This window comes from Littorina saxatilis, linkage group LG17 (genome assembly GCF_037325665.1).
Source record: "Littorina saxatilis isolate snail1 linkage group LG17, US_GU_Lsax_2.0, whole genome shotgun sequence".
In the NCBI taxonomy this organism is placed as follows: domain Eukaryota; kingdom Metazoa; phylum Mollusca; class Gastropoda; order Littorinimorpha; family Littorinidae; genus Littorina; species Littorina saxatilis.
This window is the reverse complement of record NC_090261.1, coordinates 70,891,947-70,917,884: the sequence shown is the minus strand read 5'-3', so window position 1 is coordinate 70,917,884 and position 25,938 is coordinate 70,891,947. Positions and strand designations below refer to the sequence as shown.

General features: G+C 43.3%; 1 protein-coding gene across 1 annotated transcript; it reads right to left on the bottom strand.

Moving 5' to 3' along the window:
• Window positions 1–6,314: 6,314 nt before the first annotated feature.
• LOC138953394 (homeobox-like protein HDP1) lies at window positions 6,315–20,928 on the bottom strand. The gene is made up of 2 exons (XM_070325194.1): window positions 20,775–20,928; window positions 6,315–8,125 (listed from the first exon to the last, which is right to left on the bottom strand). Exons 1-2 carry the CDS (start codon window positions 20,926–20,928, stop codon window positions 6,315–6,317), a joined length of 1,965 nt encoding a protein of 654 aa, XP_070181295.1.
• Between the last annotated feature and the right edge of the window lie 5,010 nt (window positions 20,929–25,938).

Here is a 25,938-nt window from a genome sequence, read left to right as displayed (position 1 = left end):
ACATTCCCAGCACCCATCTGTCTTAACTGCAGGACTGCCACGTCGACAGCGCACATCCGGAATGTGTCCATCCTTGGCAAAGTTAGCGGCCAAAAAGCGGCATACGTTTCGTACGCGTGATCTAGCTTCCAATGTAGGCGTATTCTTAACCCTGGCTGCGTGCTTGTTCAAAGAGTATAGTTTAACATCATCGGTCGAACAAAAGGTTTCCAGAAGCCTGTACAAGGTGCGCTTAGAAGGTCAAACACTTGAGCAGAAGGATGTTTTTGCGAAGCCACCGGAAGAGGCAAGGGCCGGTATTCCGTTTCTTAGCGACGAGATGGCTACCTGGAAAACAAAGGGAAGTAAGGGCTCTAAATGCACGCACATGTGCAACAGAGTAAGTGGGAGTTATGCGGAAACAATCTTCTCGCACCGTTGAAAAGAACAAGTGAGTTTCATAACGAAATTAGTCGTTTTATGCGCGTAAAGCTATAGGTAATGTAAGAGCGTTTCATGAGAACTGCTCGCAGCAAGGAAGGCTAAGCTTTGGTAAGGATAGGCGAGCATCTCTTTGGAGGTGCTCGCGCGAGAGAAAACATGGCGGCTCCAAAGCTCACAATTTCACCGACGACTCTTTCGATCTCAACCAATCGTGTTTAAGTTTTGCCTGGCTAGCACAAAATCGTTTTACTTAATTAGCCACGGCTGCCATAATTGGTGACGTCAAATCTGAATTTTACCATCAGCACAAAATCGTTCAATGGACACCCTCGCCTACTTGCCGGGGGCCCGGTAGCTCAGTTGGTAGAGCACTGGACTTGTGATCGAAAGGTCGCAGGTTCGAATTCGGGCCGGGACGGACACGGGTCAACTTTATGTGCAGACCCAGAGACGGAAGCCATGTCCCACCCCCGTGTCATCACAATGGCACGTAAAAGACCTTGGTTATTCTGCCATAAGTGCAGGTGGCTGAATACACCTAAACACGCAGACACCTGGGTAGCGCGACTCCGTTGCTGCTAGCTTTCAACTGGGAGGAAGCGACCCGAATTTCCCAGCGATGGGACAATAAAGTAATGGAAATGAAAAAAAAAAAAAAAAAAAAAAAGTGGCTAGCTTCCCAGCATTTCTTGATTGTACGAAACGGGCGTCGTGGTGTAGAACGAGAGGGGTGACGGAAAGTATGACTGGAAGGGAAGAAAAAAACAAGTCGCGTAAGGCGAAATTACTACATTTAGTCAAGCTGTGGAACTCACAGAATGAAACTGAACGCACTGCATTTTTTTTACAATGACCGTAGTCCGCCGCTCGTGCAAAACGCAGTGAAACTGACGAGCCTGTTTAGCGCGGTAGTGGTTTCGCTGTGCTGCATATAGCACGCTTTTCTGTGCCTCTCTTCGTTTTAACTTTCTGAGCGTGTTTTTAATCCAAACATATCATATCTATATGTTTTTGGAATCAGGAACCGACAAGGAATAAGATGAAATTGTTTTTAAATCGATTTCGGAAATTTAATTTTGATCATAATTTTTATATATTTAATTTTCAGAGATTGTTTTTAATCCAAATATAACATATATGTATATGTTTTTGGAATCAGAAAATGACGAAGAATAAGATGAAATTGTTTTTGGATCGTTTAATAAAAAAAATTTTTTAATTACAAGTTTCCGATTTTTAATGACCAAACTCACTCATTAGTTTTTAAGCCACCAAGCTGAAATGCAATACCAAACCCCGGCCTTCGTCGAAGATTGCTTTGCCAAAATTTCAATCAATTTAATTGAAAAATGAGGGTGTGACAGTGCCGCCTCAACTTTTACAAAAAGCCGGATATGACGTCATCAAAAGTATTTATCGAAAAAAAGAAAAAAACATCCGGGGATATCATTCCCAGGAACTCTCATGTCAAATTTCATAAAGATCGGTCCAGTAGTTTGGTCTGAATAGCTCTACACGCACACACACACACGCACAGACAGACACACAGAAACACACACACACACACACACACACACACACAGACACGCACACACACACACATACCACGACCCTCGTCTCGATTCCCCCTCTATGTTAAAACATTTAGTCAAAACTTGACTAAATGTAAAAAGAGATATGGCTTGTGAGAAGGAAGTGGGTTGTGGTGGACGTCCAGTATTACTGCATTCTTCACAGATACTGAATTAAATGTACCTGGAAGTGTTGCTATTGGCAACGATATGCGCCCTTAACCCACCTCATTACAAAACATAAGAGGGGGGGGGTGGTGATGGCTTGAGAAAGGGTTGGAATGGGACGCGTTGGACGTCCAGTATGGTCCCATTCTTCACAGATACTGAACTAACTGAAAGTGTTACCATTAGCAACGACACGCCCCTTTACCAAGCTCATTAAAAACCAAAAAGGGATTGAGAAAGGGGGGAGGCTTGAGAAGGGGGGGGGGCCGGGGGCTTGAGAGGGGGGGGGGGGGACTTGAGAAAGGGGTGGATTGGGGTGCGGACGATATCCACTGGGGGCCCGGTAGCTCAGTTGGTAGAGCGCTGGACTTGTGATCGGAAGGTCGCAGGTTCGAATTCGGGCTGGGACGAACACGCCCGGTCAACTTTATGTGCAGACCCAGAGACGGAAGCCATATCCCACCCCCATGTCACCTCAATGGCACGTAAAAGACCTCGGTCATTCTGCCATAAGTGCAGCTGGCTGATTCCATCTAAACACGCATACACTTGTGTATCTCATCAAAAGCCGCGAGGGCGTAACAACTCGAATTATCGAAATATTTAGCCTGTAGGACAGTACGCATTCTTTCTTTCTTTTATGATGTCCACTGTGATTGCATTCTACACAAAGTCGAGATATCTCCAATATCAACCATTCGGCATTCTTCCTCCCTCAAACTCGTTAAAAGGGGGTCACTCGAGATTGATGTTGGATAGAATGGTGGGATGCATGTGTGCAGGGACTACACTCTACACAGCTACTGAGCAACCCAAAGTCCAGATATTAGCAGTATATTCTTCTCTTCTTCGTTCATGGGCGTAGACTCCCACGTTCACTCATGTTTTTAGCACGAGTGGATTGTTTACGTGTATGACCGTTTTTACCCCGCCATTCAGGCAGCATACGCCGATTTCGGGGGAGGCATGCTGGGTATTTTCGTGTTTCTATAACCCACCGAACTCTGACATGGATTACAGGATGTTTTCCGTGCGAACTTGGTCTTGTGCTTGCGTGTACACACGAAGGGGGTTAAGTCACTAGCAGGTCTGCACATAAGTTGACCTGGGAGATCGAAAAAATCTCCACTCTTAACCCGCCAGGCGGCAGCGACCGGGATTCGAACTCACGACCTCCCATTAGCAGTATCAACAGAATGCTCAATTCTTCCAGCTCGTTTTAATTTTGGGCATGCTTTACCTAGGAGACAGGGATGGGATTGCAAAGGGTTATGTGTGTGATGCAAATGCATGTGGGTACATCCTTCATAGATACTAAGCTATCCAAAAGTAGCGGTATTTGCATTATAACGATGTGCCCTTTCCCTCCTACTCCCCTCTCCCCCTACTCCCCTACCCCCCCTCCCCATCCTCTCAAACTCGTTTAACTGATGCCTAAAATAATCTCAATTTGTCATCAATCATCCAGAGACAAAAACGTGTGGCAGGTTGAAAGGACAACGCTCCATCCCGGTGTGAACGTGCTAACTCAGACAAGAAAGAAGAGGATGAAAGAGCTAAGAAGGAGGTGAGTACAAAACGGCATTCAGTGCTGTTACCATGGCAGCCTTACAACCAACTTTCCAGCAACTCTCCAGCGATTTTTATCAGACACATGTCAGTTGAAAATCGCTGCCGATGTAAACAGCGGTATAAGGCCCGGCGCTTACATATATGTAACTTCAGCAGGACAGACGACGCACTGCAGCTTATCCCAGCCCGCTACACGTTGCGTGAAAGGAAAACAGGCCAAGTACTCGTCATAATCCCTATCGCAGAATAATATGCAGTGCGTCGTCTGTGCCTAGCAGCAACAATTTGAGTCGCTCCTACCCAGGTGTGTGCGTTTTATGTGTAACCATCTACCTGCACTTGTGGCAAAATGACCGAGGTCTTTTACGCGCCACAATGGTGACACGGGGGTTGGACCAGGATACCGTATTTTAGGCTGCACATAAACAAAGAATGCGACCAGACAAGCCAGAATATTCAAGTCAGCTGAGAATCGTTGCTTAAGGGCAGAATATATCTGCGCAGTTTCAGCGCTTTGCACAAGGAGGAAGCGACCCGAATTTGCCAGTAATGGAACAATAAAGTACGCAATGAAAAGCGAAAGGAAAGGGAGAAGGTTAGTACTGTATTGGCCACAGCAGCCGCAGAGGACGTTAAATCAGAAATGTAAGGCCAATATCTTCCCGATTTTGAATCGCCAGTTAATTTTCTAAACGACTAGCTGACAAAAGTCAGTAGAAAAGAGGTTGAAATTCGGTCATGTGAGTAGCACGTATTAGATCAGGGAAGGATCCAGGGGGGGGGGGGGGAGAGTTTTCTGGGGTTTCTGACAAAATATATTAAAAAAATTGAGAAAAAAATATTGAAAAATAAATAAATAAATTTGAAAATAAAGACAAGTCGCGTAAGGCGAAAATACAATATTTTGTCAAGTAGCTGTCGAACTCACAGAATGAAACTGAACGCAATGCCATTTTTCAGCAAGACCGTATACTCGTAGCATCGTCAGTCCACCGCTCATGGCAAAGGCAGTGAAATTGACAAGAAGAGCGGGGTAGTAGTTGCGCTAAGAAGGATAGCACGCTTTTCTGTACCTCTCTTTGTTTTAACTTTCTGAGCGTGTTTTTAATCCAAACATATCATATTTATATGTTTTTGGAATCAGGAACCGACAAGGAATAAGATGAAAGTGTTTTTAAATTGATTTGGACAATTTAATTTTGATAATAATTTTTATATATTTAATTTTCAGAGCTTGTTTTTAATCCGAATATAACTTATTTATATGTTTTTGGAATCAGCAAATGATGGAGAATAAGATAAACGTAAATTTGGATCGTTTTATAAATTTTAATTTTTTTTTACAATTTTCAGATTTTTAATGACCAAAGTCATTAATTAATTTTTAAGCCACCAAGCTGAAATGCAATACCGAAGTCCGGGCTTCGTCGAAGATTACTTGACCAAAATTTCAACCAATTTGGTTGAAAAATGAGGGCGTGACAGTGCCGCCTCAACTTTCACGAAAAGCCGGATATGACGTCATCAAAGACATGTATCAAAAAAATGAAAAAAACGTATGGGGATTTCATACCCAGGAACTCTCATGTCAAATTTCATAAAGATCGGTCCAGTAGTTTAGTCTGAATCGCTCTACACACACACACAGACAGACAGACGCACATACACCACGACCCTCGTTTCGATTCCCCCTCGATGTTAAAATATTTAGTCAAAACTTGACTAAATATAAAAAAACGATGGCTCAGATTGCACCAGATTGCTCCATTTTCCTTGTTTTTATCAACATTTTCCGGGGGGGAAGGGCCTATTCCCCCGGACCCCTCTAGGAGGTGCGGGCGCTTTGTGCCCTCAAATAAACTCTTCGCGTCGTTGATTGGTCCCAAAAAGAAATTTGGAAACCCCCCCTTAAAATTGATGTGATCCGCCCCTGTTAGATGACACTTCCTCCCCCACCCCGCCTGCTCCTTTCAGTCAGAGAACGGCAATTTGAACTTATTCCTCCAAGGACACACAGATTATTGCTACATTTATTATTACCTCGGCAAATATGAACAGTTAAGCCTCGATTGTTTAAAGCCCCAGCTGTGACCGTTCGGCATTGTGTTTCGCTTCGGCAGGCCGCTTTACATGTGAGCGTGTGAATGCAAAGCTAACTAATCACAGACTGTATTTAAAGCGGTATGACCCTCGGAATGTTAAAGCCGAACATCCGTCTCCACGCGACCAAGCCTCGTTATAGCAGAAGGCCACAGAGCTAAATTTAGCGTTGTCGGCACAAGAAACTAGAACTACATCTGCCGCGCGCCGATGTTGGCCTTTGAATATACCGTCTTTTCCGCATACACGATCGTATTTACCGCAAACGATGTGCTCATGCCCAGGCTTGTACGTGCCATAAGAGCATCCTTCCACATTGGACACATTGGACACATTGGACACATTGGACATATTGGACACATACAACAAGTCAACAGCGTGGCCGCTGTCTGTGCAGAGGAGTGGAATGTTTTACTGAATTTATTTAGCAAATTGACACATGTGTCCGTTACAAAATCATTCCAAGAAGAATGTCAGACTCTACACAGGAAGCAGCCAGTCTGTTGATTCTTGGAGTGTGTTCAGGTTGAAGGATTCTTGGAGTGTGTTCAGGTTGAAGGATTCTTGGAATGTGTTGAGGTTGAAGGATTCTTGGAGTGTGTTGAGGTTGAAGGATTCTTGGAGTGTGTTGAGATTGAAGGATTCTTGGAATGTGTTCAGGTTGAAGGATTCTTGGAGTGTGTTCAGGTTGAAGGATTCTTGGAGTGTGTTCAGGTTGAAGGATTCTTGGAATGTGTTGAGGTTGAAGGATTCTTGGAGTGTGTTGAGGTTGAAGGATTCTTGGAGTGTGTTGAGATTGAAGGATTCTTGGAGTGTGTTCAGGTTGAAGGATTCTTGGAGTGTGTTCAGGTTGAAGGATTCTTGGAGTGTGTTCAGGTTGAAGGATTCTTGGAGTGTGTTCAGGTTGAAGGATTCTTGGAGTGTGTTCAGGTTGAAGGATTCTTGGAGTGTGTTCAGGTTGAAGGATTCTTGGAGTGTGTTCAGGTTGAAGGATTCTTGGAGTGTGTTCAGGTTGAAGGATTCTTGGAGTGTGTTCAGGTTGAAGGATTCTTGGAGTGTGTTGAGGTTGAAGGATTCTTGGAGTGTGTTCAGGTTGAAGGATTCTTGGAGTGTGTTGAGGTTGAAGGATTCTTGGAGTGTGTTCAGGTTGAAGGATTCTTGGAGTGTGTTGAGGTTGAAGGATTCTTGGAGTGTGTTCAGGTTGAAGGATTCTTGGAATGTGTTGAGGTTGAAGGATTCTTGGAGTGTGTTGAGGTTGAAGGATTCTTGGAGTGTGTTCAGGTTGAAGGATTCTTGGAGTGTGTTGAGGTTGAAGGATTCTTGGAGTGTGTTGAGGTTGAAGGATTCTTGGAGTGTGTTCAGGTTGAAGGATTCTTGGAGTGTGTTGAGGTTGAAGGATTCTTGGAGTGTGTTCAGGTTGAAGGATTCTTGGAGTGTGTTGAGGTTGAAGGATTCTTGGAGTGTGTTCAGGTTGAAGGATTCTTGGAGTGTGTTGAGGTTGAAGGATTCTTGGAGTGTGTTGAGGTTGAAGGATTCTTGGAGTGTGTTCAGGTTGAAGGATTCTTGGAGTGTGTTGAGGTTGAAGGATTCTTGGAGTGTGTTCAGGTTGAAGGATTCTTGGAGTGTGTTGAGGTTGAAGGATTCTTGGAGTGTGTTGAGGTTGAAGGATTCTTGGAGTGTGTTCAGGTTGAAGGATTCTTGGAGTGTGTTGAGGTTGAAGGATTCTTGGAGTGTGTTCAGGTTGAAGGATTCTTGGAGTGTGTTCAGGTTGAAGGATTCTTGGAATGTGTTGAGGTTGAAGGATTCTTGGAGTGTGTTGAGGTTGAAGGATTCTTGGAGTGTGTTCAGGTTGAAGGATTCTTGGAGTGTGTTGAGGTTGAAGGATTCTTGGAGTGTGTTGAGGTTGAAGGATTCTTGGAGTGTGTTCAGGTTGAAGGATTCTTGGAGTGTGTTGAGGTTGAAGGATTCTTGGAGTGTGTTTAGGTTGAAGGATTCTTGGAGTGTGTTCAGGTTGAAGGATTCTTGGAATGTGTTGAGGTTGAAGGATTCTTGGAGTGTGTTGAGGTTGAAGGATTCTTGGAGTGTGTTCAGGTTGAAGGATTCTTGGAGTGTGTTGAGGTTGAAGGATTCTTGGAGTGTGTTGAGGTTGAAGGATTCTTGGAGTGTGTTCAGGTTGAAGGATTCTTGGAGTGTGTTCAGGTTGAAGGATTCTTGGAGTGTGTTCAGGTTGAAGGATTCTTGGAATGTGTTGAGGTTGAAGGATTCTTGGAGTGTGTTGAGGTTGAAGGATTCTTGGAGTGTGTTGAGATTGAAGGATTCTTCAATCCCTTGTCAAAACCTAAACAGGTCTCTACAGGCTGACATGTTCGCCTACACGATAAAAAGAATGAAACACTTAATGCGCGCGGACAGTATCCCTTTAACTAGTCTGACGCCGACAAAGGCTTTAACTCTTAAAGAGAAGCGAACACTACAAGTTAAACTGATACAACACCAGTGCTAATAATCGATTGTTTTATGCCACAGATGTATGTGATTCCATTGTTAAGCAGGACTCCCTCTCTGTCGTGATTTGATTAATTGCACGTGATATCCGAGCAGCCAAATACCGCTGTATTATATGCATGTTCTCGGCTCTTCACCGTCATGGAGATTCTGATTTAATTGGGTATCCGGTTACAGAAACCTTTGGCATTTTCATTCTTCTAAAACAGTATCCAGGAGTCACTAAGCATTACGTTACGTGGTCTCTTGTTGGCGAAAATATCACATTGTATTGAAAACTCGAAGTGGAATTTTTGTTTATGCCTGTACATTCTCCACAGCAATGAAAGTGCCATAAAAGGCTATTAGTGTTGGGGCAGTGTGATTTTTTTCTCTCAATTGGTTTAAACAATGTTTATTCATATTTTTACATGTTCAGGAAATGTACATCGTCATAAGGAGAAAACAACAACCAGCCTACGGCTTATGGTGGTGTGAGGTTCCATTCCATAAAGATCGAGGGTCTGAATCTTGATTCTTTCGAACTCTATTCAAGCCCCATCCCACCTGCACATACACGCAACACATGCACAATATATTACATTATTTTTTTAATAACTGCGTATATTTAAAAACAAAGAGAAAAAAAATCTCAAAACAAAGAGACTGCCAACGTTCCAAAATTCAGACTAAAAAAACAAGAAAGGTAGGTTGTTGGAACGTTTGTTTGTTTGTTTGTTTGTTTGTTTGTTTGTTTGTCTGTTCACTTAAAAGACCGTTGGGTCGAAATATCTGTGAATGTATTGTTTTGTCAATAACAAATGTTCCAACAACCTACCTTTCTTGTTTTTGATACTGCGTATATTTGTTGTAAATGTTTGCACTCTCTGCAGACGACCAGCTATTGCTATTCCAAACAACGTTTTAACAAGGGGATTGATTTGTAATTTCTTCTCGCCATTAATGCCATTTAACACTGCACAAACTACACCTCTAACATTCCTGCTGTATATACATTTAGTCTGCCTGTCACTCTCCAACTATAACTTGAAAATCACGATATACGTCAAGGCGTTTCCAGACCAACCAAATTAATAACTCAAATAAAGTGCCGCTGCCCGCACACAATCATGCAGTAATAAAAGAATTAACGTGAAAGAGGAAGGAAGACGGGCTGTATGGTTTGGCTAATTTTGATCTTTTGTGTGTGTGTGTGTGTGTGTGTGTGTGTGTGTGTGTGTGTGTGTGTGTGTGTGTGTGTGCGTCGTTTTTGTTTTATTCATTTTTTTCCTCATTAATTTTTTTCTCATTTTTTTCTTCTTTTTTTTCTTTTTTTTTTGTAAGCGGACAACCAACACAAAAGACGGGACAGGACCGAGGCCGGGAAGTTTGGGTCTTTGTTTCCGAGACCGGATCGATTCAAAGCGAGAGACACCTGCACGCGCGACCCCCTGCCGACATCGCGACTCCGCTTAGCACGTGCATTAAAAACTATGGTAGGCCATCGGAGACAGAAAAGCAGGGTTTTGTTTTCACAGCGTGCGATTAAAAAAAAAGTCCCTTCGCCGCGATCTTTCTGGGTCTTCAATGGCTTGGGAGGGGAAGGGACGAAGGGGGGGGGGGGGGGTAGGGGGTGATGGCGGTGGTGGTTTTAGATAGGGGTTTATTCTGATCAGCGAGCTGGAAAAAAAGAGACTCTAGCGGGATTGAGAGTAAGAGAGGGGGGAGGGGGAGGGGGGGGGGGGGCAAAAGGTGGGTGATGGGGGAAAAGAGAAGAGATGATGAACAGTTGCGTGGAAAAGTGGCGAGGGCTTGAAGTGCGGGTGTGAATGATTTCAGGACGTGTCAACAGAAGGCGAGGCTTTGTTTCTGCTTCGCAACGGTGCTTCAACAAAAATTGGCTAGAGACAGTTTGTGATTTTTTTTTTAAATTGATGATAATGATTGCGTTAACTTCAGGTGCAACTTCACAATTTAACTACTTAACTTGTCAACAGAGCGGAAATGAAGCGTAACATGTTACAACGAGTCGTCAAGCTTAAATAACAGTTAATATAATTGGCTAACGGATCCCTTGCGGAAACGGAAAAAGGTGAACAGCTGAGAGCGGATGAGTCTCTGAGCGGACTTCACACATTGCATAGCGTCTCTGTATTTGATAATGGGGCCTTTTGAGAGGTTATTGTGCCCGCGGAAGCATTACAGGAATTCTTCCTGTTTAGTGCAATGATCCGCCGGGGATGTTGTCAACAGCAGAATTGAACCAAAAGAGTGTTAGACTGTTTTATACGGGTCCGTTTGTGTATGTTTGTATCATTGTTTTCCAAAGTAGTTTTGACTATATATATATATATATGCGTTTTGATCATTACGAATACATCAACATTGATATCTTTGTGGTTTGAGGATTTTCTTCATACGAAAGCCGATTCAAAACGTACCGAAAGCTGGATCGCGGAATCGTTTGATTCACTTTAAAAACTCCCTCAAATGCCGTTGGCGTTGTGTTACACACAGAAATAGAAAGAACGTATCAAGATATCAAGCCAACCAATCAATAAAGCAGCACAAAATAAAAAGGTTTCCCGGCAGCATAACTTCAGAACAGGCACACAAGAAGAATAAGATAAAAACTAAAAAGACGTTAAAAAAAAGGTCACAAAAAGCTTCAGAAAGTCCAGAAAACTGATAAGACTCCGACACAGGAAGAGCGGACAGGGGAGACAAAGCTTTGCAGCTCCGGTTGTCCCGGTAACTCCAGACCCTGCACACCGAGACTGCACGTGCTTTACCCACGCGGAGCCGAGATGAGTGACGCTCCATTTAGAAGTGAGCGCAGGGCCCGGATTAGAGGGGATCGATACACGGGTATGTGAGAGCGAGGGAGAGAGATCGGGGTAGGAGACCGCCGTGTGGATCATTTGAGAAGAAGACGAAGAAGAAAAAAAAGTTTGAAAATAATGGAAAACGGACGTGGAAGAGTGGTAGAGACGACAAATAAACTGAACATGCGGGTTGAGTCGCAATTAAGGGGGGTGGCGGGGGGGGGGGGGGGGGGGGGTGGGGTGTCCAGTCAAGGGAGAACGGTTTTTGTTTCTTACACCTACGTAAGTAAGTTTATATAAAGATCTGTAAGGAAAACTCAGCAATTCCACCTCACCCCCCACCCACTCTCTGGAGAGGGAGGCATCCATGCCCTAAATAAATACAATATATTTTGGACGTTTATTAAAGGTTTTTTTCTCGTATTTTGGATAGTAAGGCTGCTTTGAAAGCGAGAGCGAGAGAGAGAGACAGAGAGAGAGAGAGAGAGAGAGAGAGAGAGAGAGAGAGAGAGAGAGAGAGAGAGAGAGAGAGAGAGAGAGACACACACACGCACGCACGAACAAACTGACATTGGACAGAGAACCAAACAAGAGAGGGAGAGAGAGAGAGAGAGAGAGAGAGAGAGAGAGAGAGAGAGAGACAGACAGACAGACAGACAGACAGACAGACAGACAGACAGAGACATAGAGATAGTGAGCACTGCTCCACACAATGCCTTGGACATCAAAAGCCAAGAACAAGAAACGAAAGAAACAGATATACAAGCCACACCGAAAGAACAACGACAGCCTTAGAAAGAAAGAAAGAGGGAGAGAGAGAGGCCAGGGATCGGTTTCATAGGCCATCAACACAGTCGATCAAATGCAGTTGGACGAGTGAAATGCAGTAATCCGACGAATTCGGGTAGCATGAAAAAGATTTTAGTCGGTCGACTGTACCTCTTCTCAATGAGAATTGCACGAGAACACTGCCCCCTCCCCCTCCCCCTCCCCCCCCCCCCCCCCCCCCCGTCTCCTTCCCCTTAGCATCGCGTTCGGGTAACGAAGCGCTAGTCTGACTGCCAGTCGGTTTGACTACCGCGAGTCCATGAAACCGGCCCCAGAACTGCCAGGAAGGACCATCGTCAACAGCAGCAACGACACTCTCATCTCCGCGTGGGCCGGAAGCTGTCCCCACGTCGCAAGACGGAGCCAGCATCTGTTGGGATATTGTTTGTCTCCCGTCCCGTTTCTCACTGCGGGCACCCGTCTCATACCAACTGCTCTCGGCTTAAAGGGACTGTGTGCACATCTCAAATCTGAATGCAGGGGCAGGGATTTTGTCTATACAAATAAAATGTTTAGGTTTTTAGAGCCCCAGTCTGCCTCAAAGGGTTTACAGAACGATTTAAATCTTCTCATGAAAAAAGCAGTTCCAACCTTATGGAACACACTTGCAATAGCATTTAATAACATTAAATGACACGGTTCGTTTGAATGGCTATTTAGCTCGCGTAAACCACACCCCAGTTTTCGTGGTTTATCTAACCCCTGACCCGTGTGATCCACTTTCCTTTTTTTTCACAATTTAGTCGTCAGTTTGTGATTTCAATGCGACTCGCTGTATCTGCAATATCACGTGTACCTGAATATCTTAATCTAAAAATAAATGCAACAAACGGCTGTGAGTCACACAAACTTATCGACGGCGGTTGGCTTCAAAATAGCAAGCGCTATGGCCTATGCAGAAAATTCGTCTGCTTGGGCAAACACGACCTTTCACAACCCATATAAACCCGGCAGAGTAATCTCCGGAATTCGCCTATTGGTCTAGTACCTGAATGCAACAACACCTTCAAGCACGTGCATATCGACAGGACGATGCAGATACTGTGGTGGAATACAGCAGCAGATTGCGTTGTTTACTCAAGATCGCAAGGTACCGTAGCTATGTCAGTGTCGTCTCCATGAGACAGGTTATATAGCACGAAGAAGGGAAAGGTTTAAACGTCGATAAAGGTTTAAACGTCGATAAAGGTTTAAACGTCGATAAAGGTTTAAACGTCGATGCATGTTGCTTAATTGTATGTGTGCGTGTCCGTGTGTGCGAGGGGTGGGGGTGGGGGTGAGGGTGGGGTTGGTGGGGAGCTGTTCGTGTGTGTGAGTGTGTGTGTGTGGGGGGGACAAGACAACCAATACACTCACCTCCCCCCCCACACACACATACACATGCGCACACACACACACACACACACACGCACACACACACACACACACACACACAAACACACACACACACACACACACACACACACACACACATACACGAACACACACACACACACACACACACACACACACACACACACACACACACACACACACACACACACACACATACACACAACAACCAATGGATCGACAAATACACTCACCACCCAAATCAGCAAAAATGTTATTAGTTGAAAATGTATCTTCCTACCGGGTAATCTGTTATGTAAATCACCACAGGTATGTCCAGGCTTTTGTGACAGTGATAATGGCATCTTTTTACTTGTACCCATAAAACAATATCAACAAAATATAAACAAATAAAAACATGATGACTACTTTCTCCGCAGTGTGGTATTGTTTGCTGAAATAATGTAAACGATATGTGTCAACTACGAAATTATTTCATCACAAAAGTCCCATTCTACACACAGAAAGCAGCCAAACTGATAATTTTGGGATTATCGGCTAATGAAGGGATGCTGTTATCCCCTGTACATTTGTGGACACATCTATCTGCTTGTTATCCCCTGTACATTTGTGGACACATCTATCTGCTTGTTATTCCCTGTACATTTGTGGACACATCTATCTGCTTGTTATTCCCTGTACATTTCTGGACACATCTATCTGCTTGTTATCCCCTGTACATTGCTGGACACATCTATCTGCTTGTTATCCCCTGTACATTTGTGGACACATCTATCTGCTTGTTATTCTCTGTACATTTGTGGACACATCTATCTGCTTGTTATCCCCTGTACATTTCTGGACACATCTATCTGCTTGTTATTCCCTGTACATTGCTGGACACATCTATCTGCTTGTTATCCCCTGTACATTTCTGGACACATCTATCTGCTTGTTATCCCCTGTACATTTCTGGACACATCTATCTGCTTGTTATCCCCTGTACATTTGTGGACACATCTATCTGCTTGTTATTCTCTGTACATTTCTGGACACATCTATCTGCTTGTTACCCCCTGTACATTTCTGGACACATCTATCTGCTTGTTATTCTCTGTACATTTCTGGACACATCTATCTGCTTGTTATTCTCTGTACATTTCTGGACACATCTATCTGCTTGTTATTCTCTGTACATTTGTGGACACATCTATCTGCTTGTTATTCCCTGTACATTTGTGGACACATCTATCTGCTTGTTATTCCCTGTACATTTGTGGACACATCTATCTGCTTGTTATTCTCTGTACATTTCTGGACACATCTAACTGCTTGTTATTCCCTGTACATTTCTGGACACATCTATCTGCTTGTTATCCCCTGTACATTTCTGGACACATCTATCTGCTTGTTATCCCCTGTACATTTGTGGACACATCTATCTGCTTGTTATTCTCTGTACATTTGTGGACACATCTATCTGCTTGTTATTCTCTGTACATTTGTGGACACATCTATCTGCTTGTTATTCCCTGTACATTTGTGGACACATCTAGCTGCTTGTTATTCTCTGTACATTTGTAGACACATCTATCTGCTTGTTATTCCCTGTACATGTGTGGACACATCTATCTGCTTGTTATTCTCTGTACATGTGTGGACACATCTATCTGCTTGTTATTCCCTGTACATGTGTGGACACATCTATCTGCTTGTTATTCCCTGTACATTTGTGGACACATCTATCTGCTTGTTATTCCCTGTACATTTGTGGACACATCTATCTGCTTGTTATTCCCTGTACATTTGTGGACACATCTATCTGCTTGTTATTCCCTGTACATGTGTGGACACATCTATCTGCTTGTTATTCTCTGTACATGTGTGGACACATCTATCTGCTTGTTATTCTCTGTACATTTGTGGACACATCTATCTGCTTGTTATTCCCTGTACATTTGTGGACACATCTATCTGCTTGTTATTCTCTGTACATTTGTGGACACATCTATCTGCTTGTTATCCCCTGTACATTTCTGGACACATCTATCTGCTTGTTATTCCCTGTACATTTCTGGACACATCTATCTGCTTGTTATTCCCTGTACATTTGTGGACACATCTATCTGCTTGTTATTCTCTGTACATTTGTGGACACATCTATCTGCTTGTTATTCCCTGTACATTTCTGGACACATCTATCTGCTTGTTATTCCCTGTACATTTGTGGACACATCTATCTGCTTGTTATTCTCTGTACATTTGTGGACACATCTATCTGCTTGTTATCCCCTGTACATTTCTGGACACATCTATCTGCTTGTTATTCCCTGTACATTTCTGGACACATCTATCTGCTTGTTATCCCCTGTACATTTGTGGACACATCTATCTGCTTGTTATTCTCTGTACATTTGTGGACACATCTATCTGCTTGTTATTCCCTGTACATTTCTGGACACATCTATCTGCTTGTTATTCCCTGTACATTTGTGGACACATCTATCTGCTTGTTATCCCCTGTACATTTCTGGACACATCTATCTGCTTGTTATCCCCTGTACATTTCTGGACACATCTATCTGCTTGTTATTCTCTGTACATTTCTGGACACATCTATCTGCTTGTTATTCTCTGTACATTTCTGGACACATCTATCTGCTTGTTACCCCCTGTACATTTCTGGACACATCTATCTGCTTGTTATTCTCTGTACATTTGTGGACACATCTATCTGCTTGTTATTCTCTCAGATGTCAGGAGGTTGGTTCCGCGTTACTCTCACTTACTCTACTTGCACATGCCGTGTGCTTTCAGAGCGCTTACGTCCCTTTATTCCTCACATCTATGGAAATCTTGTAGATGGTTTTACACGTGAAGGGAGGTAATTCTAACTTTGAAATTTTAATTTACCACCCCCCCTCCCCCCCTCCTTCCCCTACTTTATCCACCACACACAGATGAAAGCAAACATTGCCGTCTGACCCTGTTGGTGAAGCATGACCTTTTCACTCAATATCATACTTTATCGGAAAACGTGGTTAGTGCAGAAGTGAAGAAAACAAAAAAACGTGACACAACTTCACACATCTTGTCACTCCTTTTTCTACATTATGGGGTCCACCTTCAAATAAAAAGGGAGAGAAAGAAAAGGAAAATAGGCCCTCTGTCAATAAAAGCAGTTGGCTTGAAAAACGAAGGGCGACATTTCCAAAGGGAAGTGATTTATCATGGAACAATCAAGGGACAAAACTCCGCCTGATTATGGAAGGGAGAGAACGTTGGCGCCGCGGACTGTGACGAGTTTAAAAATTTTTTTCTCTAGAGAAAACGGTGGGGCGGTGTCGCCATTCTGAAGAAAAATTGCCCAGGGAAGGCTTTTAGTGTTGAGATTTCCAGCAAAATGCAATTCATTCGCATTCGATTAGCACTTAGAGGTTTGGGTCACAAGTGTCTTAGGGGTCGTTTCGTGGTAAAAAGCTCTTAATACATTTTGCAGGTTTTTGATCCAACACAAAAGTGTCACAAATTACAATTGATGCCATTTCAAATGTGAGCACAGGCAAGTATTTGAACTGAGTACATGTAACTGTAATGTATGTGTCACATAACCCCTATCCCCCCCCTCCCCCCCCCCCCCCCCCCCCCCCCCCCCCCCCCCCCCACTCAACACACCCCTCCAACTCCTTACATTATGGGTGAACAAAAACTTGACAAATTTAAAATGTTGCTTGGTTTGAGAGAGAAAAATCGAATGTCAGTAATTTCAAATTCAGACTGAATACAAACACAAACTGTACAACGAGACAACACAAACTGTACAGCGAGACAACACAAACTGTACAACGAGACAACACAAACTGTACAGCGAGACAACACAAACTGTACAACGAGACAACACAAACTGTACAGCGAGACAACACAAACTGTACAGCGAGACAACACAAACTGTACAGCGAGACAACACAAACTGTACAACGAGACAACACAAACTGTACAACGAGACAACACAAACTGTACAACGAGACAACACAAACTGTACAACGAGACAACACAAACTGTACAACGAGACAACACAAACTGTACAACGAGACAACACAAACTGTACAACGAGACAACACAAACTGTACAACGAGACAACACAAACTGTACAACGAGACAACACAAACTGTACAACGAGACAACACAAACTGTACAACGAGACAACACAAACTGTACAACGAGACAACACAAACTGTACAACGAGACAACACAAACTGTACAACGAGACAACACAAATGCAGCAACGCACGTTACTTTCGTTGGAAAAAAAATCATTTTAAATGCAAACTGCTGCAAATGTGTAGGCGTACCAAAGAAATCAGGCAACAAAATTCAAATATCCATACGTCACTTTGATTAGAAAACAACAAACTTCAAAGTCGAACTGGTAGTGACAATGCAGGCTAATCGTAATTTTCTGAATGGAAGGGGCGGCGATGGTGGGAGGGGTGGATGGGAGGGAACGAAGAGAGAGAGTGGGGGTGGGGGGGGGGGGTGGAGGGTGCAGGAGCAAAACGAAGTCCTCATAAGGTCACAAAGGAACGCGAGTCTGTCCCCAGAGATTCCTGACTCGGGGTTCCTCCGTCTTCCGCTGTCTGCGAGTCCCTCCCTTGTCAGTTCCGGCCTGCCCCCTTTTCCCTTTGATGTTCCAAACACGCAATTCTCCGGGACCCAGGATCATAATTAGCGCGTTCGGTGGCGGGATTAGATAACTGCCCATGCCCAGGCGGCGCACGAGCCGTTAGACAGGGGAGAGTAAAACAAAGAACTCTTTGGAAAGGGAGAGTGAAAAACGACATATGACGTCACCCGGGGTTTCGCGAATGGCGGACTGACGGAGCCTGGTCGTCTGCGCCGCTGTCGCGGGTTTGCAGTTTCTCTTTGAAGTCCCCGTGGAAGCGGGGAGGAAAATAATCAAACAATTTGGATTAATGGATTTTTATTGTCAGGAGCTGTCCATTTGTCTGTGGATTTTGGCGTTTGTGTCGCTTTCCTTTGTGGCCTTGCGCTCCGACTCGGTTTCGGTTCTCTCCCCCTTGTTTCTATCACTACTCGGGGCAGGATGAGGTTGGTCCTCGCTTTTTTTATTTAAATTCTTCTGCGATACCCTCAATCGCACCGTGACTTTTTGGCGGTGTTTGGAAATTAATTTGTCACCCTCCTCCCCCTGTTTTATGATCGCGTTCTGGCAGCGTCTTAACACCCCTTCAATGAGAAGAGCGGAGCTTCAAAGGAATGTCTGACAGCCAGGAATTCCTGATGAGGACATATGAGCTCGCCCAGCGCAGTGTCGCTGTATGCGCGATTGCGCTTGAGACTTAATCCGGCAAACAAACAGAACCCCCTGCCAAGACTTTGTGCGTTCATCTAATGCGCGCGTTTTATCTCAGGAAAGAAAATAAAAGCTGATGAAGTGGTCACGACTGAGACGGGGTTTGGATGCAGGAGATTAACTGCGATCATTAATCAACCTGGCGCTAATTAGAGAGATCGGTTGTCCCCATGCCCAATATGTAACTAATATTCAGCGGCCTGATTTGCTAATCGGAACGGAGCCAGCCGACATGAAAGCTTGACACTTATCGTTTGCAAGTGTTATATTTTAAAGCGTGGTACAGGAGGGTCGCTCAGTGGATCCAAGAATTTACGAATCCCATGATCCAACGTTTTAACTTTGATCATCAAAGTGTATGTAAGGATCTAGGTGCCAACAGATTCGAGTGTTCACTCAGATATGCATATTGTGTTGATTTTGTTGTATGTCTTTTCCAAATTCATGTTACCCCAGTTTAAAAAAAAAATCTCTTCTTGCTTTGCCTTGCCTTGTCTTGTGTGATTTTTAAAAAAATCTAATTCCACTAGGCCCGCCGACCCTTGAATCCATTAACGAGTGGATTGCTGGACCAATGCTTAATCCAGCGTAATAAAGTTGACCCAGTACAAAGGCAATGGGTAGTGGATCATTCCCGCGGTCCTGCTGGATCTGTTCACCCTTGGGTTCATCGACCAATGAACCCGCATACATTCTCCAAAACCAAGTATCAAATAAAGTGTTTAACCGAGGTGCAATATTGTTATCTTGTGGGATAGTACGTACAGCTCTTATTAGTTTGTGTCATTCCTTTGTCAATGAATTGCCTTCTTTACGTAATAAAACATCAACACAAAAGCAAACAGCTCTTTAGAGGTCAAGCAACTGAACGCAGCTCTATGTAAGGTGTTTCATCATGTTTCAAATTACGTTTAAGGACGACAAGATGCCCATTGCGTATTGGACTCACGCATAATTATGTGGCCGAGTGGTAACGCACTTGCGCTCGGAAGCGAGAGGTTGCGAGTTTGACCCTGGGTCAGGACGTTAGCAATTTTCTCCCCCCTTTCCTAACCTAGGTGGTGGGTTCAAGTGCTAGTCTTTTGGATGAGACGAAAAACCGAGGTCCCTTCGTGTACACTACATTGGGGTGTGCACGTTAAAGATCCCACGATTGACAAAAGGGTCTTTCCTGGCAAAATTGTATAGGCATAGATAAAAAAATGTCCACCAAAATACCCGTGTGACTTGGAATAATAGGCCGTGAAAAGTAGGATATGCGCCGAAATGGCTGCGATCTGCTGGTCGATGTGAATGCGTGATGTATTGTGTAAAAAATTCCATCTCACACGGCATAAATAGATCCCTGCGCCTTGAGTCCGAGTCTGGAGATACGCGCGCGATATAAGACTTCATAATTATAAATAAAATAAATAATAAGTGTCCGTGTTTAAATAGCCAGAGAGGCAGGTCGACTGTCTAAACAGCATGCAGTAGCAGAGAAATACAAACCCTCATAGCATGTCTACGCACCGGAGGGTAGCAGGCCTAATTTTACGGACACGGGTACACGGTATATATACATAAATGAACAAGGTAGACTTATAGACAGCCAAACAGTAGTGTTAACGCCAACAACCAACTGCTGCAACTCATCAGATATACACATGTATTGTGACTGTTTTCTTCACTTTGAAAATTAACTTTTGTTGTTGGAATTTCCAGTGTGTCAGTCTTCACTTCAGAAATGATACTTGTACTGTTTCCCATGTTTACCTTTAGAAATGGACAAAGATTGGCCTTTTGCTCGTCTGTTGTTCTGCATTGCAGTCATTGTAAGCAGTCTTTTGGTTTTTCTACCTTTTTTACAGTAATTGTTACGTACAATCTGCTCTTTTCGCACAGGGAACGCATTATCAGTATTGAATTAATTGTTATTTTGGAATGGGTTTTTCATCGAGGATATTTTGCTTCTTTGCCCCGACAAAAGCGTGCAGCGAGGCTTGTCGCGACTGGAACGCAATTCCGGATCTGGCGATGGCCGTAATTTCTGTGGGACAGAGCGAAAAAGACTCATCAATCAAAATGTCCTTCTCTCTCGCGCTGGCCATAACCCACCCTCCTTTGTTTCTAACCTGAGGAATGTCAGCAGTAGCGCCATCATGTCGCCTCCACGCCGCTTTCCGTCACTTCCTGTCGCCAGCGATCCGCGCAACATCCAGTCCCATAATGCACCGCGCGGCACGTGACACTCGCTTCCCTGTGCCGTCATTTCCGGTGGCTCTCAGACAAAGGCTTCTGTCGGATTGTTTTTATGTGCGACTTTTGCTGGTGTATCAGTAATTTGCGAAATGTCGACCGAGGGGAAAGAAAGAAATGGGGATCGAAACTGTGAATTACGGATCAGTAACAGCTCTAGAAAATTAAAGGTAATGATGTGTAAGGTATTAGGTTGGCAATTTTAGATATGGGCTGGGCAGGGGAGAGGGAGGTGGCGAGGGGAAGGGCGGTCCAAACAGAAGAAAAAGAAGAAAAGATACAAGACAAGATCAGAAACAGTGAATCATAACTTGTAAGATTAGAAGGCAGACATTACTTTTTGTGTGTGGTGAAAATTAAATTGTCATTAGACCAAAGATATTCTTTTTTTATATTGTTGGTATACAAATGCCCAGAAGACAACATCGTCAGGAATATTGGACAGTCAACCAATATTAACTTTGAGAAGAAAAGCTTCTAGTTATGAGTTCTTTTATTCTGTTGACTTGCTTTTTTAGGATGCCCATAGAAGTCGTGAATGTGTGTGGAGAAATAAAGACAGAAACAAACAGAGAAATCAATAAGGAAACAAAACAGACGAGAAAAAAAAGAAAGTTAGTTTTTTTGTTCGTTTTTGTTTTTAGTTTTTAGTTTTTGTGTCACATTAACGCAGCTTCTGATTTGTATAAATGTGTTTGGGGTCAGTTAACCTGGTTCTGGCAGACAGTTTATGACATCCAAGAAAGAAAATAGCATGAAGTCGATGTTTTCAAACTCGCCATTATTAAAAAATGAGATAGAAAGTAATTTATTACAATTTTCCTGTCCTTTCTGGACAGAAATAGAAAACCTAACAAACAGAATTAGCGGGTTGATAATCACAGCCGACATCTTTTGTGGGTCATATAAAAAAGGAGATGGGGAGGGAACAAAATGGATTAAATCAAAGTAAAGTAAAGTAAAGTAAAGTAAAGTAAAGTAAAGTAAAGTAAAGTAAAGTAAAGTAAAGTAAAGTAAAGTAAAGTAAAGTAAAGTAAAGTAAAGTAAAGTAAAGTAAAGTAAAGTAAAGTAAAGTAAAGTAAAGTAAAGTAAACTAAACTAAACTAAACTTAACTGAACTGAACTGAACTGAACTGAACTGAACTGAACTTAACTAAACTAAACTAAACTAAACTAAACTAAACTAAACTAAACTAAACTAAACTAAACTAAACTGAACTGAACTGAACTGAACTGAACCGAACTTAACTAAACTAAACTAAACTTAACTGAACTGAACTGAACTTAACTGAACTAAACTAAACTAAACTAAACTAAACTAAACTAAACTAAACTGAACTGAACTGAACTGAACTGAACTGAACTGAACTGAACTGAACTGAACTGAACTGAACTGAACTGAACTGAACTGAACTGAACTAAACTAAACTAAACTAAACAAAGACAATGAACTAAACTAAATAGATTAAAAAAGATGATGGAAAATAGATTGAAAAAATGATAACCTAACAGATAATTGGAATAAAAAACACTGGACGCAAAATCTATTCATTTTTTATTGTAGTTGTCCCTACGATACGTTTTAGATTTTATGTGAAAAATTCACTTTGTGAGATATTTGTGTAAAGATAATCTTATCAGTATTGTGTGTGGTATTGTCTGCAGTTGCTCGCACTGTGGATGAGATATTCACTGTTCGTCTTCTGTTACATGAGCTGCATAGCTTAAATATTTTAACCTCGATGGTCTTTTTTTCTGTCTTTCCTTATTCTTTATTTGTTCTATCTTTTCATTTTAAAATCATATTTGAATTTTTGATTTGCTTCTTTCCTGTATGTAAATTTCTGACCTGCAATCTTTACCCAAAGCGTTTAACCTCGAAATAAATATTCACAAACCATTTTACTTCTGCGAGAAACCAAATGCCCAATCCCCGATGACCAAAGCAACACAACCAAAAGACCTCTAAACAAACAAGTTTGCGATCGTATTTAAAGTCTCCATTAGCACAACAGTGTCAACACTATGATTTCCTGCAGATTCATATTTGATGGATCGCCTGCAGAACCGAACCCAAGCAGGATATGGGCATGGATTCATGTGTCAACATCATTCAAGTCCCCTTTTGTAACCGGGGTCCCGTTTCAACGGTCCCCTGCAGCAACTGCAACGGTCGCATGTTGACGAAGGACATTTAATTTGATGGCAACAGCTAATTTCAATTTCCATTTACCAGGAAAAGCCGCTGCTGGAAGCTCAGCTGACTGGCACTAGGCGAGGAGAGGCCAAATAAGATTCCTACGCTGCCTGCCAGAGAGAGAAGAAGTCGCATCTCGGTGCCAGCTAATGCTATTGTTATTCCAAAAGCCTTTTAAGAGCGCAGGCAGGCATAGCAGAGCAGCGCAAATAAACACACATCTCCCGCCTGCCCAGCTACCATTGTCCTTCTAATTCGCTGGATAATTTGGCCCCCAGTCAGGAAATTACGTTTTCCCTCACGAACGACTAAACCGACGGTTTTTGTGAGTTGGAACGCATCCCGGGTAGAACCAAGGCCGCTACGATAAGGCACGGGTTGCAAACAAAGACCTCTAGTGGCTGGAGGGTGGTTGAGACTGACTGGCGGTGGCTGAGTGATCGGGTTTCATGATCAGTTCCCATGCCGTGTGCAAGCTTTGTTTCTCTCGCAGATCGAAAATCCCGATTGGACGGAAGCTGAGTAGCCGGGTAGCTTTTATGGGTGTGTGTGATAATATGATCCTTTTTTGCCGCAGCCTCGCCGAGCTGGAAAGTTGGTTCTGCGGATACCATTGCAGGCATAGTTAGTCTTAGAGATTCCGGGGTGTCATTGTTTTCCTCAGATTCCATTATCCTTTTTTGTCAGATTCCAGAACAAAGCATAGCGGAGCAAAAATCTTAATTTTCTGTTTATTTTCTCGAATCCTTTTTGTCCGTCAGTTCACTTTGAACAACGACCACCAGGTCAAAATACTTGTGAATGTTTTGTTTGCCAATGACATGCGTTCCATCTTTTTTTGTTTTTGTTTTTATTTTAATGTTGTATATAAATATGTCATCAACTTTTGAAATGCTGGGGTCCCCACACTATATAAAAATGAAATTAAGCATTGGCTGGTTGATCTGAGATCAGCAAGGCTAATATTTACCATCTCGAGAAACAATGCCAGGGTAATATAATGCTTCATCGTAAGGAAAAGAAGGCAGCATGCAAAAGAAAATGTACGCATAATGACATTGACAGAATGTTTGAGCTATCAAGTGTGCGTACTACAAACGATAAAACAAAAAACACCTTCCAAAAAGCATGAAAGAGACCCCCCCCCCCCCCCATGCAAAGTCACCAGAACTATATGGTACTCCTGATGATGATAAGTGATGTTTAACGCCCTCACGGTAAAACCATTAGGGGCATGTTCCCGGGTTTGACCCCGACTTAAAGATGGAGAAGAAGAAATTTTTTTTTTTTAAATGTGGTACTCCAAATTTGTCCTGGCTTTTTAAAAGAAGCAAGAGATTCGGTTCAAGTACCTGAAGATCTCAGCAACTTATCTGCATGTCGTTTGATTTCCTTGCAATCCTTCTCCAAGGAGCAAGAGACAAAGCCGAAAAGAGAGTCCAGCGTGTGTATCGTATTACACGAACCATTTTCTTCATAGGTTGTTGGATTGTAGACAATAATCTTTTTATTTGCCAGATTTCAGAGCAAAGATTCCACTCCGGGGGACCAGGTAGCTCAGTTGGTAGACTTGTGATCCATGGGTCCAGGGTTCCAATCAAGGCCGGGACGGACACGGGTCAAGTTTTTGTGCAGACTCAAAAACGGTATCCATGTCCCACCCCCGTGTCACCACAGTGGCACGTAAAAGACCTCGGTCTTTCTGCCATCAGAGCAGTAGGCTGATTACAACTAAACACGCAACCACCTGGGTAGCGTGACTCTTGTTGCTGCTGGCTTTCCACTGGAAGGAAGCGACTCTTGTTGCGGCTAGCTTTCCACTGGGAGGAAGCGACTCTTGTTGCTGCTGGCTTTCCACTGGAAGGAAGCGACCCCGACTGTCTCTGCACTGGGATCATACAGTAATGGAACATGGAAATGGAAATTATTGTACTACCAATGTATCTACCGCAATGCAACAGTGGCGGGGACAGGGAAAGGGAAGCACAAAGGGAGAGAACCACTTCTGGAATCGAGAGTCGCGGGCGACAGGACAGAGCCGGGGAAACGTCTGAAGGAGACACGGCTTCCTGTCCCGCCACAGTCTGTCGGCTCTGGAACTTTTGTCCTCCGTAGACTTTGAGGTGGCGAAGTGGTTAGACATGTGCTCTCCAAATCTCAAAGGTCTTCAGCTTAACGGCACCAGCACTTAGTCCTTGAATTTTCAAGGGGGTAGCTGTGACTTTTCACGGCACTGGAGAAAATCTATGGAGAAAAGCGTCCCGCGGGATCGTGTTGGTTTTTGTGTTGACCGCGACCTTGTTTAGTTTTATCTAGTTGCTCTCCAAATTTCAAAGGTCTCTATTTGCACGGCACTAGCACTTTGTCCTTGGATTCTCATGGGGGTAGTCTATTCCCGGTATCCGCGTTTTTCCGCGGATACAGTTGTCCAGTTTCATTGGAGGTGTCTATTTTCCTGCGTCTAAAGATTCTGGAACGGCGTTCGTTTCTCAAACTGTCCAGAATCGTATTTGGTATAAATTTGATACTCCTGGATCCCTGAGACTGAAATTGTGCAGACTGTAAAATCTTGATTGATAATAATTTTGAGCTTTACGGTAACAATTACACATTTTCCAGGGCGGGTTGCGGGGGGGGGGGGGGGGGGGTTATGCCCCCGGACCTTGCTACGGGAAGAGAGTTCTCTCTTCTTTTTTCTTTCTTTTTTATCTGAGGAGAGTTCCACCTCAGGTTGGTATATGCCCACAAACTGCGCTAGGTAGAGCTACTGGGCATACATCAACGAGTTTCCTTCTCGCTGCATGTATATAAACAACAGTTTGGTAG